Here is a 20,525-nt window from a genome sequence, read left to right as displayed (position 1 = left end):
CATAGCTTTAAGATGGCTTCGATGTATGCAGTACATGTTTCTCCTGGTAGTTGCGCCTGGTGAAGGAAAGTCTGTTCAGTGCGCTTCTTCTTTGCAGGTTCATCCCCAAAATGTTTCTTGATCTCATTTGTAAAAATAGCCCATGTACTTCAGTCCTTGTGATTATCAAACCAGTCGAAGACCGTGACGGCAAGGAAGAACACTACGTTAGCCAGCTTAATAGCGGCGTTCCAGCGATTGTATTTACTCACTCTTTCGTAGTGTTTCTACCATTCATCAACGTCCTTCTCAGGTTTTCAAGATAAAGTTCGCGGCTCTCGATAATTGTGCCAGTTGTTTGCCGTGGATGGGCCTGGCTGCTCAGTACTGCCCTCAGTAGTCAGTACTTCAGTCGTGTCCGGTAGCATTGGTGATAAGCCAGCGACTCTATGGCTTCTTCGGTAGATGGAACGGTCCCCTGTCACTACCCAAGCATCTCTCACCAAGCTGTTACGTGCTTTGTACGCACAGGGAGGGGGGGGGAATTTACAGGGATCGGTCCAAACAGGACTGCTGCGAAGCGTACAAATGTCCCTCTGCCCTTGCTCTTCCTCTTTCTTCACCGATCTACCCAACCATTCTCCTCCACCTTCCATCGAAGTTCTGCGAAGGCGCCTGATAATATTATTGCAAGAAGCATGCTATTGCCGCATGGAAAGTTGCTCTCCACTCTGAAAAGAGCTGGTTGATGTTTACAGCAAGCTGCCGTTTATCTAAAGTGTTTTCTTAAGGGTCTTAAACATAACTCGCACATTAATTAGCTCCAACATGAGAGCTGTGTATCTTAACTTTCCGAACATGCGTCACAGACAAGAGAATGCGAATATTTTTCAGAATTTCTCTCGCCGATGATGCTTTTTTTTAGTATTGGGCGTGGGATACTAGTAAGGAGACCGTCACGTGGGATATTTGTTAAGAACAATGAACAGATATCAGTACATTATCTTCAGATCGAAATATCACACCTAACAGCTTTCTTGGACAGTCACAAGAATCCGTATTGCCCTGTTGCTGCCGGGGAAGGAAATCGAAAATTATTTAATTATTCTGTATACAGTATCTTCTGCGTAATAAAATGTCCTGCACAGTAAGTCTGGTGACATTATTACCTTCCTGTGTAAAAAACACATGAGTGTCATGAGTTTTAAATGCCTGGGGACATTACTGTAAATCCTGGTGAGCATATATTTGAGAACACTACGCAATTGAGATCACAAGTAAAGTGACAGGCGCAATAAACAGTCAATGCAAAAACCAAGTATTGCGGGGAGTTCTGAAAATGGGAGCTGTTCGGTAGCTACTCAAAGGGTAATGTCTTTTTTATGCCTTTTATATTTTTGCGACACTCATGTGGCAATAAAAAAATAAATTCAGTTTGCTATTGGATTTTTCTCCTGTTGCGAAGAGCAAAACAAAATAAATTTTGATTTTACATCTGCATTGATGCCTTTTTGTTTTTTCCACATATCTCGCAAAGCCATTCACATTGATTTGTATAAATTTTGTTCACCGTTTCAGGGCCAAAACGTGTTAATATGCGCAGAATGTGTGCTCATGCCATAAAAGTTCAGTAACCTGCTTAAGCAAGTGGAAAAATCTAACTTACTCTCTACGGTTGTAAGACGCTTCGCTGCTGCATTCTTCTCCCAGAAGAAAAGTGGGTAGCACCTGGAAGCCAGCCACACACATTTGAGAATTTTGCGCTATAGCAATATAGAGATATAAACGCAATATATGCTGTGTCCTTATCTGTCACCTCATGAAAGAGCACTATAGACGACAAAAGCGGACTAGGCAATAACGGATATTATCTACACGTGAAGCTCCTTCAGGAACTTTGCTCTGATACACAATGTAAAAGCCCCCTGGGGCAAAGATAATCAGAGCTCGTATGCTCAAAACGGCAAGCAGCGACGCATCATAAGCAGCCTATGCTGACTTAGAGTCTCGAGTGAAAACGTTCCCAGCAGAAGCCTTGCGCTTGAATGCATGTGTAAAATACGTTAATTAGGAAAGTGCACCAGTCGTTCCAAGCCTCTCCTTTGCGATGCAGCAGTCAGAATATGTGAAGAATACATTTTCAGCGCTTGAGTGCATTACAGAACGCTTTTCACCATGAAGCTCGACCTGGATGCCATCATCTAACGGGCTAACAGGTATCCTCTAATACTTACCTTCATTACAGTTCGCCACTTTCGGTCTGCACTTTGCTCTAAGTATCATCTTTGTCACGGACACCGAAGTGGTATTTGTTGCCCTTTGTGTTATTGCAACATTAAGAAAGGTGTAATACAAGTTTTCACACACACACACACACACACACACACACACACACACACACACACACACACACACACACACACACACACACACACACACACACACACACACACACACACACACACACACACACACACACACACACACACACACACACACACACACACACACACACACACACACACACACACACACACACACACACACACACACACACACACACACACACACACACACACACACACACACACACACACACACACACACACACACACACACACACACACACACACACACACACACACACACACACACACACACACACACACACACACACACACACACACACACACACACACACACACACACACACACACACACACACACACACACACACACACACACACACACACACACACACACACACACACACACACACACACACACACACACACACACACACACACACACACACACACACACACACACACACACACACACACACACACACACACACACACACACACACACACACACACACACACACACACACACACACACACACACACACACACACACACACACACACACACACACACACACACACACACACACACACACACACACACACACACACACACACACACACACACACACACACACACACACACACACACACACACACACACACACACACACACACACACACACACACACACACACACACACACACACACACACACACACACACACACACACACACACACACACACACACACACACACACACACACACACACACACACACACACGCACACACACACACACACGCACACACACACACACGCACGCACGCGCACACACAAATATATATTTATACGCGCAACAAGAACTCTTGTTGCGTAACAATTCATTTCTTCTTTTTCGGCATTTCAACCGAAGTCCAGTCTTTCTCAAGACTGTACCTTAGCCCCGGTCGAGACGACGACGAAGAATAAATGAAGTGCTTCATATATATATATATATATATATATATATATGAAGGAAAGAAGCCGACAGTCGGCGAGGCCAAATATACTTCCCTTGGCCTCGCCGACTGTCGGCTTCTTTCCTTCATGTATTATAATGAGTACCCTCATTTTCCCTTCAGTTATCTGCTTATATATATATATATATATATATATATATATATATATATATATATATATATATATATGTTCGGTTTTATAATTTATTACGCGTAATCTGTATGCTCGAAAAAGATATTTCCGAATTTGAGAGGATAATTCTGTAGCCACAGGCACATAGCGAAGTTAACCAAACAATCTATTTTTCATAATGCTTCGTGTGCGTTTATCCTCGGTATTCAGCTTCAAATGTAACAACGAATGGCACATCAACAGCAAAACGCTGTTTGTAGAGCTCTTTAATATGACTCGAGGTGGTCGTAAATTTGGTGCTGTTCAATTCTTTTAACAGCTGAACCCCAAATCTTAAAACACATAAACACATGCACACTGATTTATAAAAGAATAGAAACCACAACTGGCGCACTCTTGAATTTATGAGCATTTAATGTTGCTACCTCATAAAAGTATTAAGCACAAAATACGCCAGGCCTTTCAATAGACTGCGAGAACGCAAATTATAAATCCATATATCTTGTTTGTCTTAGTCATTTAAGGCAAACGTTCATTGAAATCACTTCGAAAAAGAAACAAATAAAGGTGCCAAAGAAGCCATTTTGCATACGATAAATATCAACCAAAAACATCACATATACGCCGCTGTAATGTACAGTAATGACAGATTCTTGACTCAACACTTAGGCAACACGATGGCCTCCTAAACTAAGCTGGAAGGCAGTGGAATTTATTCGGCGCTGAAAGCCATAGTCATATTACTATCGGTTTTTAAATGATACCAGGTGGCTGGTGTTGTATGGCAGTTCACTTGACGATACGTGTTGTAATGACATATAAGAGTTATCGATCATCGACGTTGATACAGTTGGTCGTGCAATACTGCTATGCTTATCCGCGTGCAATTTTGCAGTACTCCATCATCGGTGTATGTTGTTCCATGATTTTAAAACGGAAATGTACTCAGAGTCCAGTCTTTGGAGAAAACCCATTTCCTGATAGGCAAAAGCTGAACTGTGCAGCGGCGCTAGACGGCGAGAAACATCCGAACAAGTATCAGGAGAAAACGTCAGCGTATGGAAAAGCCCACTATTCGCATTAGTGAAAAAAAGGCCAAGTCCGAGGCAAGGGCTTCGCTGCCATGAAGTGGACCTACTGAGGATAGGTACGTTGAGTGTCGAACACTTTTATTCAAGAGAATCAATACGTGACGCTCTCCCATGTTGTTCCCATGCAGTGTGCGGCAAAAAACTGGAGCGAGGGGGCGGCCGATATGGTTGTTTTGTTTTGATTCGCAAAATATTGGCATATTGACTGCCTTACTTTATAATGTACAACTCTGCATATATTAACACATCACCTATGTTATCACTAGATATCGTTGAGGTTATAAGTTTGTAATAAATAAATCGCATTCATCCCAGACCTCTCATGTTTCAAAACACACGTATTAGTTTCTATTTGGCAATAGTATCCATCAGAAATACATAAAACGCAAACTTCCACCAATTACTGGCGCGATACAAACCATTTAATTTTTGGCCGCCATTTAAAATTTGAGTGCTTGAGCATCTGTACTGAAGCTTTGAATCATGAGAAAACGCAATCATTGTTGCAGTGTCTTTGCGCAGCCAAGGGCGTAATTTTGGCTTGTGTTTTGTGTTAAGTTTTAGGTGTATTGGCATATGAGGTTCTTGCCAATTACTACATCGAGGTAGTCAGATATTGTTCTCATGAGGGCCTACATTGTCAGCTTTGGTCTACGAGATCAGGCCGCAGCCGCAGCCTGGGTTGTGTAAACCTTTCGACATGAAACGTTTATTTTTTTCGTCATATGAACATTTCCAGCTATCAGCATGCGAACCTCAGTTGCCAAGCTTGCTCGCTTCAAAAGTTTGAAGTCATCGCCTCGGAAATATGGAGGGCAACCTATTTCGTATAAACTGAACCCATAAATTTGCCCAGGAATGTGTTACTTCCTAATGCTAATTTATAGCGCAGCTCATCAGCTGTTTCACCTTTTCTATATTTTGAGGCCAATATTTCGATGAAGACATGTATGTACGGTTACAAAGAACATGTTTTTTTTTTATTTTCACACATATTCCAGCAAGATAACTCCACTAACCGTTTTCGACGGTCATGAAGGAAGCTTTGTGGTCGGAGAAATGAAGATAGCAATTAAGTTATCGGGAGGTTGCGAGAGGCAGCGCGTGGGTCCTCAGAAACGTTTCGTGGCGAAGAGATAGCAGAGCATGACTGATGCTGCTGACACCGCTGGCGAGTCAACACAAGGGGGTTCTGCGTTTCGGCTTGCGATGCAAGCACCGTGATCCGCTTGTAGCGAGCCGGCGCTTCGGCAACGGAGAACACCGTCGCCGCCACGCAGGAATAGGGGGGGGGGGGGGGGGGGGGGACGGTATTGGCAGGAGTGCGCGCAGCAATCGGAGAACACGTGCTGTCACCGCCAGAGAGAAAGAAGAAGGGAGGGGGAGGGGGGGAGCACGCGCTGCCCCAGCTGCGGAGCTGATTACGAGGGATGACGCCGACGCCGACAGCGACGACGCGAAACGCAGGAACGGGCGTCAAAGAGCTGCGCTTTAAAACGCAACGTCCTTCGACAAAAAACTGATGCGTTCAGTATATTGTAGAGAAGCTAGAAAAAACGATTGATCATATGCTAGTTGATATCAAGTAGAAGACGTAAGTATGACGTTCACGGTGAAGCAAAAATAATTGATGTCCGTTAGGGCAATACAAGGCACTTCAAAAATAAATGAATCAATTATTATTACTTCACTTCATACTTTGGAATTAGATGGTTCATGCTACGAAAACTACAAAATGGAGCTTGAAAGGTGCCCGAGGCCCATTAAAGAAAATCAATACCAAAAGGAACGCAATGAAGACAGTCCGTGAAAAAAGCACTATTACAGAACGTAATACAGAAAGTAGCCAAAGCAGTCAGGGCAATAATGAAATTCCCATTAGGGAAAAGCAGTCAAAGCAGTCAGACATTTCGCCACTGACGACGGACGAAGTTAAGAAAGCGTTAAAAACTGAAGTGGTGGAAAGTGTTTGAAGAGAATCGGATAACTAGATTTGCTGAAACACATGGGGGGATATCGTGCTAGGAAAACTGTCCACCAGGATACGCAGCGCCTGGTGCCATTGACGGAGCCGGAACCATGGAAGAATTCAAACATTATCTTATATCTTATCAAATGGGGACTCTAACGATCTGAAAAAAAAAACAGACCAATCACCTTACTGCCTGTTTCGTATAAAATATTTTCTGAGGTAATGGATAATAGAATCAGGACAACATTTGACTGCAGTCAAGCAAAAGATCGAGCAGGTTTTTGGAAAAGGTGCTCTACTATCGATCATATTCATCCTATATCAACCTCTTGATAGAAAAATGTTCGGAATATAACCAGCCCGTGTATGCAGCATCAATTGATTACGAAAAAGAATTTCCTTCAGCGGGAACCCCGGTGGTCTAGCAGACATTGCGAAATCAGGTTGTAGACGAGCCGTACGTTAACCTACTGGAAGACGCATATATAGAGGCTGCGCAGCAGCCATGATTCAACATAAAGAACCTCACAAAATGTCTATAAAGAAAGGTGTTAGGTAAGGAGGCATGATGTCCCCAGTACTATCCAGAGCTTGCTTAGAGGAAGTGTTCAGACTTATAATAGTAGTAGTTAGGGATAAGGGTATATGGACACTACCTCAGTAATTTTAGCTTATAAGACTTTATTAGACCAGTACTAGAATATGCTAACACCGTTTGGTTTCCCCAGTCTCTTACTAACATTTCGAGGCTTGAAAGAATACAGCGTAAAGCACTAAGATTCATTCATAACAAATACAAGCGAACAGATTCACCAACCGAACTAGCTGTAATATCCGGGCTCGAAACGCTATCAGCAAGAGCAAAGTTGGCCTGATTAAAATTTTTATATCAGCTACTACATAACGCCTTTAACATCGACTTATCACAGTATGTTTCATTATCACATAAGCGAGAGTTAAGAAACCATCACGCGTTCACGCTAACCGAATTTTCATGTCACAGTGATGCATTTAAACATTCTTTCTTCCCGTTGGCAACATGCGAATGGAATTGCCTGCACTCATCTGTTACTAACGCTGACTCATTTTCAAGTTTTTGTTCCAAACTACAGGCCACGGTGTGACCTGACATTATTCGGTTACAAATTTCGCTTTCTTTTTTCGTTCGCTTGTTTAACGCAGTGGACAGCCTGTTATCCCATTGTTTCGTTTTTGAACTTGTATGTGTTCTTTATTTGTAAGCTGTTTGTGCGAATTTGATAAAACATTTTCAGTTTTTTGTGCTTTAAGAATTGCCTAATACTGTATCTTTGTAGAGCTGCTTTATTTCTTGTCATCATCATTTTGTCGATATTATGAATGTAATGCCCACCTGCTATGGTCTCAACTAGAGACTGGCAGTATTGCAAATAAATAAATAAGCTATTTGCTGATGACATTTTAATGCTAAGTACTTCAGGGGATGAAATTCAAAGATTGATGACCTAGATAGGAAAAGTAGAAAGGTAGGTTTGACAATTAATGTGCAGAAGACAAAGGTAATGTTCAACAGCCTCGGGAAGAAGCAGTAGTTTAAGTAGCGAAGCCCTGGACGTAGTGGGCGCATATGTCTATTTAGGACAGGTAGTAACCACAGGCCCTAAATTTTAAAGAGAAATAACAAGGAGAATAAGATTGGAATGGAGGGCATTTGTCAAGCAGTCACAATTATGATTAGCAGCTAACCGGTGTCGCTCAAGAGCAAAGTACACAACAGTTGCATTTCACCTGTGCTCACTTACGATACTGAAACCTGGAGGATAACGAAGAAAGTTCTACTTAAGTTGAGGACAACGCAGATGCCTATGGAACGAAAATTGTAGGGGTAACGGTAAGAGATAGTAAGCCTACAGATTGGGTCAGATAAATTAGTCACGTTACTGACTTTCTAGTGGCAATCAGGAAGGAATGGGCTTGCGCAGGGCATGTATGTGAAGAGAGGATAAATGATGGTCGTTTAGGGTAACAAACCGGATTCTAAAGGAAAAAAAAAAGCGCAGCAGGGGGAGGTAGAACGTTAGCTGAGCTAATGAAGGTAAGAAGTTGGCAGGGCTTAAGTGGATGCCGCTAGCCCAGGACCGGGTAATTGGAGGAATGTGGGAGAGGCTTTCTGTACTGGGTATAACCAGGCTGATGATAGTGATAATGATAACAGAAAGAGTGTAAATTACATAACGTGCCGGAGAACTGTGCTATGACAATGCAGGAGATGCATCAGAAAATTTTCTGATGCATCTCTAATGCAATGTCTAATAATATGCATAGAGCATAGAGAAACATCGGGAACTTGCCTATCTCATCAAAATCTGCAATCATTCATCTTTTTATCAAAGTAATGTTTAGAAGTTTGGGAGATAAAAGTGGGTGGTATATTTATTGCATGCTACGGAATCGATGCTGAAGCGGTTGTCTTACATATTTCGTAATTCTACGCGGCATAATCATTTTGTGAGGTTTGTGAATTTAAGCATGGGATAGATTTCTGTTGTGTGGATTAAACAATTTATTTTGCGGCAATAAAGTACTATCTGCTGGCAGATTACAGGGTATGATTTAACTGCTATAGGAGTGATCTTCATTGCTGCTGCGTAGTAAATATAATGTTTTTTCGCTTGATAACTAATTCTTCATAGATTGCCGAAACAAACGATGTGATACTCCCAACGAAAGGATTGTTGTGCTTCGAATTCGTTCAAGCCATGATGGATGTGTCGGATGTCGTGGGCCAGCTTGGTTGGTACCACCTGGCGGTCGGCGCAGTCACCGTGCTTCGGGCGTTCCCGACTGCGTGGACGCTCCTCCTCTCTCCTTTTGTTGCGGCCGACGTAGACCACTGGTGTGCAAAGCCAACCTCGCTATCAGCAAACTTAACAGATGAGCAGTGGCTTCAGCTTGCCATTCCCGTAAGTGATCGCAGAATAGAGGGCTTTTCAATTTTCATGTTCACTGAACCGATAAGAATGGGTCATACATTATACATAAATGGTAATAGAAGTCCCAAAATAAAATCCTGTGTTGAAAACTGTTGAAGCAAGAATAAACTATCAAGTTTTAGGTGCCCTAACAGAGCACTTGTACAAAGAAGTAATTGAAATACAGTATTTTAAATCGTATATGTCAACGCGAGCGGAAAAGAAAACAAGTGTTCTGAATATGACCCTAATACAAATAATGACACTAATAATGAATGACCCTAATACAAATAGTATGAAACAGAACGATGAATATTAGTAACATATTGAGAACTATAGCGAAAAGAAGAAACCTGCGTAGAGTTATTACAAGATCAGTACATAAGCACGAAGATAGAAATATTATTACAGGCAAAATTATTGCCCTTTTTGAGTAGTAGCCTCTTGGCAAACTGTTTATCAAGCATTTCATCAGGCGGTAACATTGGGGGACTGAAGAATAATACATTGCCATAAGATGCTAAACTAGTGTAGAGAACTTGATCTCATGCCCAGGCGGATATTTATTGCCATTAGTCATGCGAATCCAACTGTGAAGATGCCAGATATTAGCGCCCACACTTGATCGTAGGAAGTTACTTCTCGGTAAACATCTATTAATATTGATATAGGTAAGTTGTGGCGATATGTAAACTGGAGGACATTCAGTCATTGCAAATCCTTTTACCAAAATGGCTAAATTGTGCGTGACAAGGTAAAAATGGCAAATGTTAAGTGGCTCAAATTTGCACACCTCTGGGCACTATATTGTCTGAACGTAATGATACTTAAAGCATATATTGCTCGCGTGTATTTATGAGATATGCGAAGGATGTGTGAGATGTCAACTAGTACATGAATAATTATAATGGCTATGTATGAAAGTCAAGTGGTGTTATCATGGTAGGCAGGTGGAATTAATACCGAGCCTTTGAGGACACTCAAATTCCGACAGTAGGTTTTTCTGGACGAGAGCAACACGAACGTTAATTAGTCAAACAATATGTTTTATGTCAAGTAACAAACACATCGGTCGAAAGTATAGCATGAGAATCATTCAAGAATCTCGGGTTATTACAGCCATAAGTAACATGGCACGAATATGAAATCCTGAGTTGCGCTTTCCTGTCGTTGATAATTGAAGTTATTTTTTATACAGAATGTTTTAACAGCATTTCTAAGCCCTCGTTCTAGACGACTTCTTTGATGCTTCTTATTGGTTTTGAAGTTTATTCACTTCAACCGTGGCCCAGAGAAGCCACTATACCACATCTTAAGATAAGTATTTGCTCTACAACTGAAACTCGATATCGTTGTAAGTGTGCCAAAATGAATCATGTAAATCCCATTACATCATTTAAAAAAAATATTGAATTTTCAGACAAGTACTTAATTAGCGAAAGCTTAGTTAACCACGAATGCAAGAAGGGAGGCAGTGCCAAGGACACTTCTTACTCCCAATTGGCCCATAAACCGTTCTGAACGCTGATCTCTTGCCTAAGGTTTCTCGAAAACATATGCCTATTTCTGTAGAGAATAATAAAACTTGCGCAATTATATATATTTTTTTCACCTTGACACAATTCCTTGCTTCTTTTTTCAGGTAATATATTCAGGTTCTGCGAATTCTACCGGCGCCGGAGGAGCCCAGCGGTATACAAAGTTTGAGCGTTGTCTGCAACGCACAGTTTTGGAGAATGGAACAGTGCATCCTGACCTTCTACATCCTTGCAAGGCATGGACCTACAACGACACCTTACCGGGATCTTCAGCTGTGCCGGAGGTCTGGCGCTTGGGATGAGTATTTTATAGATGAATCTCAGGACACTTCTTTAATAGTAAATCACGTTGATATGGAGAGGGATCTTGTCTTCTTGAAGGGCGCTGTTACAAAAACTTAAACATGGATACAATAAAGCAGGAGCTTAGAGCATTAAAGTTTGCATAAACAGTTCCTGCACGAGGGGGTTCCGCTCATTTTATATATGAGCAATCAGATACCAAATGATTTTGTTCAGGGCAATGTTTTCATGCACAAAAAGCTATAGGAGTATAAAGTTGCAAATGTCCACATAGGCTGCAGTACATGTGCTGAGATCATTATTACGTCATTTTTATACCTAATTCATCACTACAAACGCTGTTAAACACACTAAGGGAATAGGCGGTATACTAGACATAATGCAGTAGTAAGAAAAATATATTCCACATTCATATGAGGTAAAGAACCATGTTAAGTAACGTACTGTTTTGTACAGAAGTAAATTAGCAGCAAAAGTCACGCCTTTTGTGTAGGTGCTTGAGGTGTTCACTTCCGACCACCTTAATCGGACTACATGTGCCACATTAAAAATGTAGAGAAATCACATTAACAAGTACAGATAATTGTAACAAATACTAGCAACTGGCCTGAAGCTGCCATCAAGGCCCATTTGAACTGTGCATTTTATTGTACCTCTAATGTGAAATTTCAGTGCACGAGAGAAACAGAACATATTGCTTCAGAATATGTCTTGTTAGTTGCCTGTGTACTGTGACTTGAAAAACAGAAAACGTAGTTATTTGAATTTTGTCCAGAGGAAAGTGTTGAGGTCAGTTATATGATTCTGTTTCACAGAACTCGTAAATCAGGGTGAGAAACAGCATTACAGAAGTCGAGATCTTTTCATGACATTTTATCTTGCCCTGCAGAATTAATGCCGCTCTACAACTTGACGCACTAAATTTTGCAGTGCTCATGCATTTGATCTCTTTCAATTCAGTGGGGCCTAGTCTGCACCAGCGACTGGCAACGTTCTCTGATGCAAAGCGTTGCGTTCGCCGGCTCACTGGTCGGAGCTCTTTTATGGAGTTACCTTTCAGACAGGTTAGCAACGGCTTCGCATCAAGTTGATAATGAACCACTTTCTAAATTCAGGACCAGTGATATATTGTGTTTAATCAGCTATCTCGTGTGAAATGAACCGTAGCGCTTACAAGACAGAGCACATTTCTTGACAGAAACAGTTGGGCTAAGGCTGATGACAAAGCCAGCTAATCGAACTGCTGCAAACAATAAGGAAGCAACAGGGGCACATATATACATGCCTAAAATGCGTGCGTGTATCATCCGTCAAACACCGGCTATATGCAAGTTGCAATTCCTCTCTCAAATCACTAACGAATGCGTAGAGAGGCGACTACTTTTCAATTATGATGATTCGAAAATAAGCCTTGAGAAGCGTTTTGGGAGCACTAAAGAAATTTATTTTAAAATCTTGAAGCGCAGAACTTCTCTCCAAGGGATAGCCAGTGAATATGTACAATATCTATTTGGCGACATAATTGTTGTTAATCACCACGTTTACAATGCTGAATATATAAAATCTCTCAATAATTACAATAAGGAACTGTAGATTCTATCTTTGTGCTGGAGGATAACGAAAGCTATTGAATGCACAGTCGTCGTTTCTGGAATTTCTAGAGTTGATCTTACTCCGGCAGCTGGGATGCTTTGCACCATTGCAAATATATGATCCACTTAATATTTCTCTAGCATGCACATGAAGCTTACGACTTCTAGGGGGAGCGTTTTTCGTTCTTTATCTTTATGTTAGGTTATACAAATTGTATATGACTTTGTTGTCAGGCTCGTGCACTGTTTGTTAACTAATCTGCACGGATAACGTTATGATACAGATAAGGACAAGGCAGGGATACGGCAAATATGTCTCGTGTAAGACATTTCAAACAAGTTCGCTGTCCATTTGCTAGACGTTTTATTGCGGTAAGAATAGCGTATAGAATATGGTCCAGAACTTTAAGCGTAAAAAAGCCCTCATTTGTGTCTCAAGAGAAGATGTTTGGTTCGCCATCATTATATAGCAATCTTTAACACAACAAATTTAAAGATTCCATTCTCTAGTAATTACGTCGTACGTATCAGCAATGTGAGCGTGTCACGTAGTGGTGACGAGGTCGACGACACAAATGAAGGGGCGATGATTGCACTAAAGAAACTCTTTATTTGGGCTGACTTGCGCCCGCAAAAGAACTAAGCAACTCGGCGGCGGCGATAGCAACAAAGGCGCTCGTCGGTGGTCGGACAAAGAAATGCTCGTCACACTCGGCAACGCTCAATTTAAAGGCTGCACAGAACAATCTAGATAACGTCGCAAACAGCTACCAGCACGGGCTGGAACATTGTGGAAAGACACCAGAGTGGCCGGAACCTTCGAGACAGATCTCGGTGCATCTTGTGCTACAACAAAACTGATAAACTGTGACTCACGTCATCGAGCATTAAAAAACAAAGATCACGGAACTGATACGCGGTCCAGAATCAGAGTGATAAGCCTGTATGCCGGCGGCCGTTAAAAAACAACAAATACTGTTTTGAAGGTTTCGCGGCATTACTCCCCCCTTAAAAAAAACATCGCCTCCATGTTCCAAAACACAGAAACTTAAACATAAACACTGCAAAGTTTAAACACCACAGATTCTTTAACGCGCGTAATATGGCTTCAGTCGTACAACATGGACAATTTCTGGGCGTGCGCGTCGCCGTGGTGATGTTGACGTTCCGTCGGGAATGACTTCATAGTCCAGTGGTCCGACGCAGCGAAGGATTTTGTACGGCCCAAAGTATCGACGCAACAACTTTTCACTTAATCCGCGACGGCGAATTGGTGTCCAAACCCACACTTGGTCTCCTGGATTGTACTCTGCATGGCGTCGACGTAAATTGTATCGTCGACTGTCGGTGCGCTGTTGGTCTTCAATACGCAGCCGTGCGAGTCGTCGGGCTTCCTCTGCACGCTGCAGGTAGGCGGCGACGTCAAGGTTGTCTTCGCTGGTTACGTGCGGCAGCATTGCGTCGAGCGTCGTCGTGGGCTTCCTGCCGTACACAAGCTTAAACGGGGTCGCTCTGGTCGTCTCCTGGACTGCCGTGTTATACGCGAAGATCACGTACGGCAAGATGGTGTCCCAGGTCTTGTGTTCAGCGTCGATGTACATAGCGATCATGTCCGCGATCGTTTTGTTCAGGCGCTCCGTAAGGCCATTGGTCTGGGGATGGTACGCAGTTGTTCGTCGATGGCTTGTGTGACTGTATTCCAGGATGGCTTGCGTCAACTCTGCCGTAAACGCCGTTTCCCTGTCTGTGATGAGCACTTCTGGGGCGCCGTGTCTCAAGAGAATTTGTTCGACAAAAAATTTGGCGACTTCTGCCGCGGTACCATTTGGTAGTGCTCTTGCTTCGGCGTACCGGGTAAGGTAGTCAGTGGCCACGATGATCCACTTGTTACCCATTGACGAAGATGGAAAGGGGCCGAGGAGATCCATCTCAATTTGCTGAAAGGGCAGGATTGGGGGCGGAATCGGGTTTAGTAGTCCTGCTGGTTAGATCGGTGGCGTCTTGCGTCGTTGGCACTCACGACACGTCTTCACGTAGTGGGCAACGTCGGCAGGCAGTCGCGGCCAGTAATACTTCTCTCGGATTCTACGCAACGTGCGCGCAAATCCGAGGTGGCCTGCTCTGGGCTCATCGTGCAACGCCTGCAGAATTTCTTGCCGAAGGGTTTTAGGCACTACGAGAAGCTGCGCGGTCTTGTTGGGTGCGAAGTTCTTCCTCACGAGGAGGCCATTGCTTAACGTGAAGGATGATAAATGTCGCCTGAACACACCAGGAGGGGAAGCGGCCTTTCCTTCCAAGTAATCGGCTAGCGCTTTCAGCTCAGGGTCTGATCGCTGTTGTTCTGCGAAACTGCAGGCGCTTACCGGTCCTAAAAAGGCGTCGTCGTCATCGTCCTTCGGGGGAGCATCGACGGGAGCGCGGGATAAGCAGTCTGCGTCGGAATGCTTTCGGCCCGACTTATAGACTACAGTCATGTCAAATTCTTGAAGTCGTAGGCTCCATCTGGCAGGGTGGCCGGAAGGATCTTTCAAATTAGCCAGCCAGCAGAGCGCGTGATGGTCGCTTACCACCTTGAATGGTCGGCCGTATAGGTATGGACGAAACTTAGAAGTGGCCCAGATGATTGCAAGGCACTCCTTCTCGGTCGTCGAGTAATTGACTTCGGCTTTTGTGAGTGACCTGCTAGCGTAGGCGATTACTTTCTCCTGTCCGGCACTCTTCTGGACGAGAACGGCTCCTAGGCCCACACTGCTCGCCTCGGTGTGAATTTCGGCCTCGGCGTTTTCATCAAAGTGGCCAAGTACGGGAGGGCATTGCAGGCGGCGCTTGAGTTCGTCGAAGGCTTCTCCTTGCGGCGCTTCCCATTTAAAAGGTACGTCAGCCTTTGTAAGCTGCGTCAACGGTTCGGCGATCCGCGAAAAGTTTCTGACAAATCGTCGATAATAAGCGCACAGCCCAAGGAATCGGCGCACAGCTTTCTTGTCGGTAGGCGGTGGGAATTGTGCGATTGCAGCTGTTTTCTCCGGGTCTGGGCGAATACCGTCCTTGCTAACGATGTGACCTAGGAACCGGAGTTCTTCGTAGGCGAAGTGACACTTCTCTGCTTTTAGCGTTAGTCCCGATGACTTGATGGCTTCAAACACTGTCTGTAGTCGTTTTAGGTGGTCTTCAAAGCTTGACGAGAAGACAACAACGTCGTCCAAATATACCAAACAAATTTGCCACTTCAACCCTGCCAGGACTGTGTCCATTACTCGTTGAAACGTGGCTGGTGCGGAGCAGAGGCCAAATGGCATCACCTTGAACTCATAAAGGCCGTCCGGTGTGATGAATGCGGTCTTCTCGCGATCACTTTCGTCGACCTCAATTTGCCAATATCCGCTCTTCAGGTCCATCGATGAGAAGTACCTTGCATTGCAGAGTCGGTCGAGAGTGTCGTCGATGCGGGGAAGTGGGTAGACATCCTTCTTCGTTATGCTATTCAAGCGGTGGTAATCAACGCAGAAGCGAAGTTTGCTGTCTTTCTTCTTGACCAAAACGACTGGTGCCGCCCAGGGGCTGTTCGATGGCTGGATTACGTCATCACGCAGCATTTCCTCAACTTGATCGCGAATGGCCTGCCGTTCTCGCGGCGGTAAACGATAAGGGCTTTGGCGCAGAGGTCGGTCGTGTTCGTCCGTTATAATGCGGTGCTTGGCCAGTGGTGTTTGTCGTACCTTCGATGATGACGACAAGCACTCCCCGTAGCTTCGAAGAAGACTAAGAATCTGGTCTTTCCTGCTGTGGGTCAATGCCGGGTTGATGTCAAATTTGGGCTGACAGAATTGGTCCGGTGAGTCTTCCAGCGTTTGGTCGTGGAGGGCGAATACATCTTTGAGGTCGGTTAATTCGTCGAGAAAAGCGATCGTCGTGCCCTTGTTGAGATGCCGGTATTCTTCGGTGAAGTTTGTTACCAGCACCTGAGTTTGACCTCTCCGGAATTTCGCGATGCTTCTTGCGATACCGACACCTCGTTCTAAGAGCAATCGGATATTTTCTTCGACGATGCCTTCAGCGGTTTCGATGCTTGCGCTACCTACGCAGACTGCGATGCTTGATCGGGGCGGGACGGTCCATTCTTCATCGAGGACGTTTAGAGCGATGTGTTGCATCGACATCGTCGTAGCAGGAATGGCTTTGTCTGCAGAGAGCTTGATGAGCTTGGATCGCAGGTCGATGATAGCCCTATGTTCATTTAGGAAGTCCATGCCTAAAATCACGTTGCGGGAGCACTGCTGCAAGACCACAAAGCTGGTGGGGTAAGTACGCCCATTTACGGTTATTCTTGCAGTGCATCGTCCCGATGGAGTAATCAGGTTGCCACCTGCGGTGCGAATCAGCGGGCCATCCCAAGCGGTGGTAACTTTTCTGAGCTGAGAGGCTAACGGTCCGCTGATGACTAAATAGTCAGCTCCGGTGTCTACAAGGGCAGTGACTCTGCGACCGTCGATATCAACTTCAAGGTCACTTGTTCGCGTCCTCGCATTGCACGTGGGCCTTAGTGTCCGATCTCGGCTCCGTCGTTTCTTCAGGTCATTGCCGGGGCATACCGTAGTTACTGCGCTGGGCGGCGTGGTCTGCTTGCAGTATGGTCGTGATGTCGTCGATGACGTCGTGTGGAGCGGCGGGGAAATGGCTGCGTCGTCGTTAGTGGTCGTCGGCGGCGGAGGATCTTCGTCTTTTCGCCGTTGAGCAACCTCACCTCCAAAGGTTACTGCCTTTAGTTTCCCCTACGGGGGCTTGGGGACCTTCCGCGCACACTATCATCATAGTTACGTCTTGGCGACGCAAAGCGGGCCCTGTACGGCGATGGAGACCTGAATCGACGGCTTGGTGGCGCAATCTTACAGCTACGCAGATAGTTGTCGATTTTTTGCGGTCGTTCACCTGGGCGTGGTCGTGGAGCGTCGACTGCAAATCCGCGGAGACCGATTCGTCGGTACGGGCAGTGCCGCAGAATGTGGCCGGCCTCACCGCAGTGGAAGCATAATGGCCGGTTGTTTGCAGTCCTCCAGGCGTCGCACTTCCTGGGGTTTGGGGTTCGTTGGTAGGCTTGGCGGGCGGGGGCCAAGGGGCGGTTTTCAGGAACAGGACGGTTGCGGCGAGGGCTCGGAAAGTCATCACGTCGGGGCGGAGGGCGACGTAATGCACCAGCGTAGTTCATCGCTGTTGCCTCGTGTGCTAGAACAGTCGCAACCGTCGCTTCAGGAACGCCCAGCGCCTGCTGAACTTCTTCACGGACGACGTCCGCGAGCGTTGCCACCTGCGGTTGTTGCGATGATGGCATCAGTCGGCGGAGCGCCTCTCGCACGATCTCCCGGATGAGGTCCCGAAGGTTCTCTCCGCTTGCTGATGTGCTGGGGTAGTGGCATGAGTAGTTTGGTTGAAGTGGTCGCTCGTAGCGGCGCATCCGGGTATCCAACGTCTTCTCGATGGTCGATGCTTCACTCTCAAATTCTTCCACAGTTTTCGGCGGGTTCCGGACAAGCCCCGGAAAAAGCGATTCTTTAATGCCTCGCATTAAGAATTTCATTCTGTCATCTTCGGTCATGTTAGGGTCGGCGCGGCGAAACAGGCGTTTCATATCCTCTACGTAGGCCAGGACGGGCTCGTTTGGTAGTTGAATTCTTGATTGGAGGAGGGCCTGCGCTCTTTCTTTTCGAACAGAACTTGTAAAGGCCATCAAGAACTGTGCTTTGAATATCTCCCAATCCTTGAAAGATGTCTCGTGATTTTCAAACCAAATTCGGGCATGTCCTTGAAGAACAAAGTAGACCTGCCTGAGTTTCGCAGCGTCGTTCCAGCCGTTGAAATCTGCCACACGGTCGAAAAGGTCCATCCAATCTCCCGCATCTTCATCCGGTAGTCCATGGAAGCAGGGGGGCTCACGGGGTTGGACGAAAATAACCGGTGCTGTAGGCTGGGCCAATGTCGGCGTCGATACCTTCCGAAATCGAATGGAGTCAGGCAGCAGACCGTGCTCGGGCTGTAGGCCTTAATTCGGCGGCTGGCTCGGTGACCTGTAGGCTGGTCTTCCAGGGCGACAGGAATACGGCTTGGTCTTCGCTTGAAGGATCAAAGGCAGCACCTCCACCAAATGTCACGTAGTGGTGACGAGGTCGACGACACAAATGAAGGGGCGATGATTGCACTAAAGAAACTCTTTATTTGGGCTGACTTGCGCCCGCAAAAGAACTAAGCAGCTCGGCGGCAACGATAGCAACAAACGCGCTCGTCGGTCGTCGGACAAAGAAATGCTCGTCACACTCGGCAACGCTCAATTTAAAGGCTGCACAGAACAATCTAGATAACGTCGCAAATAGCTACCAGCACGGGCTGGAACATTGTGGAAAGACACCAGAGTGGCCGGAACCTTCGAGACAGATCTCGGTGCATCTTGTGCTACAACAAAACTGATAAACTGTGACTCGCGTCATCGAGCTTTAAAAAACAAAGATTACGGAACTGATACGCGGTCCAGAATCAGAGTGATAAGCCTGTATGCCGGCGGCCGTTAAAAAACAACAAATACTGTTTTGAATGTTTCGCGGCAATATGTACAATATTGCTTAAAGGCTATTTGGCGACATAATTGTTGTTAATCACCACGTTTACAATGCTGAATAAATAAAATCTCTCAATAATTACAATAAGGAACTGTAGATTCTATCTTTGTGCTGGAGGATAACGAAAGCTATTGAATGCACAGTCGTCGTTTCTGGAATTTCTAGAGTTGATCTTACTCCGGCAGCTGGGATGCTTTGCGCCATTGCAAATATATGATCCACTTAATATTTCTCTAGCATTCACATGAAGCTTACGACTTCTAGGGGGAGCGTTTTTCGTTCTTTATCTTTATGTTAGGTTATACAAATTGTATATGACTTTGTTGTCAGGCTCGTGCACTGTTTGTTAACTAATCTGCACGGATAACGTTATGATACAGATAAGGACAAGGCAGGGATACGGCAAATATGTCTCGTGTAAGACATTTCAAACAAGTTCGCTGTCCATTTGCTAGATGTTTTATTGCGGTAAGAATAGCGTATAGAATATGTTCCAGAACTTTAAGCGTAAAAAAGCCCTCATTTGTGTCTCAAGAGAAGATGTTTGGTTCGCTATCATTATATAGCAATCTTTAACACAACAAATTTAAAGATTCCATTCGCTAGTATTTACGTCGTACGTATCAGCAATGTGAGCGAAAGACCAAAACTTTGCCTACAGGAGTATGAGTAAGCAGGTGGCATAGCCAGGCTCTGATTAGTCGGAAAATTAACTCCCAGGACGTCATGATGACACAAGACATGGTCAAATTGCAGGGGCGGTCAAATCTGTCTTCCCTTTTCACCCTGACATCTCAATATCAAGGTAAACTGGTAAGACACCTCAATGTCGTGTAAAATGAGAATCGAACACCGCGAAACGTTTCAATATCGAGTCAGACGCTGGCCCCAAACCAAGTAGTACATTGGTAAGGAATTGATAAAGCGGGGCTTGATATCAGTGCCGGGGGGTCTTTCAGAAAATGTAGGATACAGCTGTAAGCTAATCAGTTTGG

At 44.8% G+C, this 20,525-nt stretch overlaps 1 protein-coding gene across 1 annotated transcript in view; it reads left to right on the top strand.

Annotated features, from left to right (window-relative positions):
• Positions 1-1,986: 1,986 nt before the first annotated feature.
• Positions 1,987-20,525, top strand: part of LOC146174261 (solute carrier family 22 member 1-like) — a 52,521-nt gene continuing 33,982 nt past the window's right edge. The window contains exons 1-4 of the mRNA XM_084583997.1: positions 1,987-2,195; positions 9,214-9,483; positions 11,135-11,314; positions 12,294-12,397. Of these exons, the coding sequence (XP_084440123.1) occupies positions 9,280-9,483; positions 11,135-11,314; positions 12,294-12,397 (488 nt within the window). The 5' untranslated portion in view covers positions 1,987-2,195; positions 9,214-9,279. The remainder of the gene's footprint in view (positions 2,196-9,213; positions 9,484-11,134; positions 11,315-12,293; positions 12,398-20,525) is intronic.

Source organism: Amblyomma maculatum, chromosome 11, assembly GCF_055883805.1.
Source record: "Amblyomma maculatum isolate TAMU_Amacu chromosome 11, ASM5588380v1, whole genome shotgun sequence".
NCBI classification, from domain to species: domain Eukaryota; kingdom Metazoa; phylum Arthropoda; class Arachnida; order Ixodida; family Ixodidae; genus Amblyomma; species Amblyomma maculatum.
Note: the sequence above shows the minus strand (reverse complement) of the source record. Positions and strands in the feature narration are given on the sequence as shown.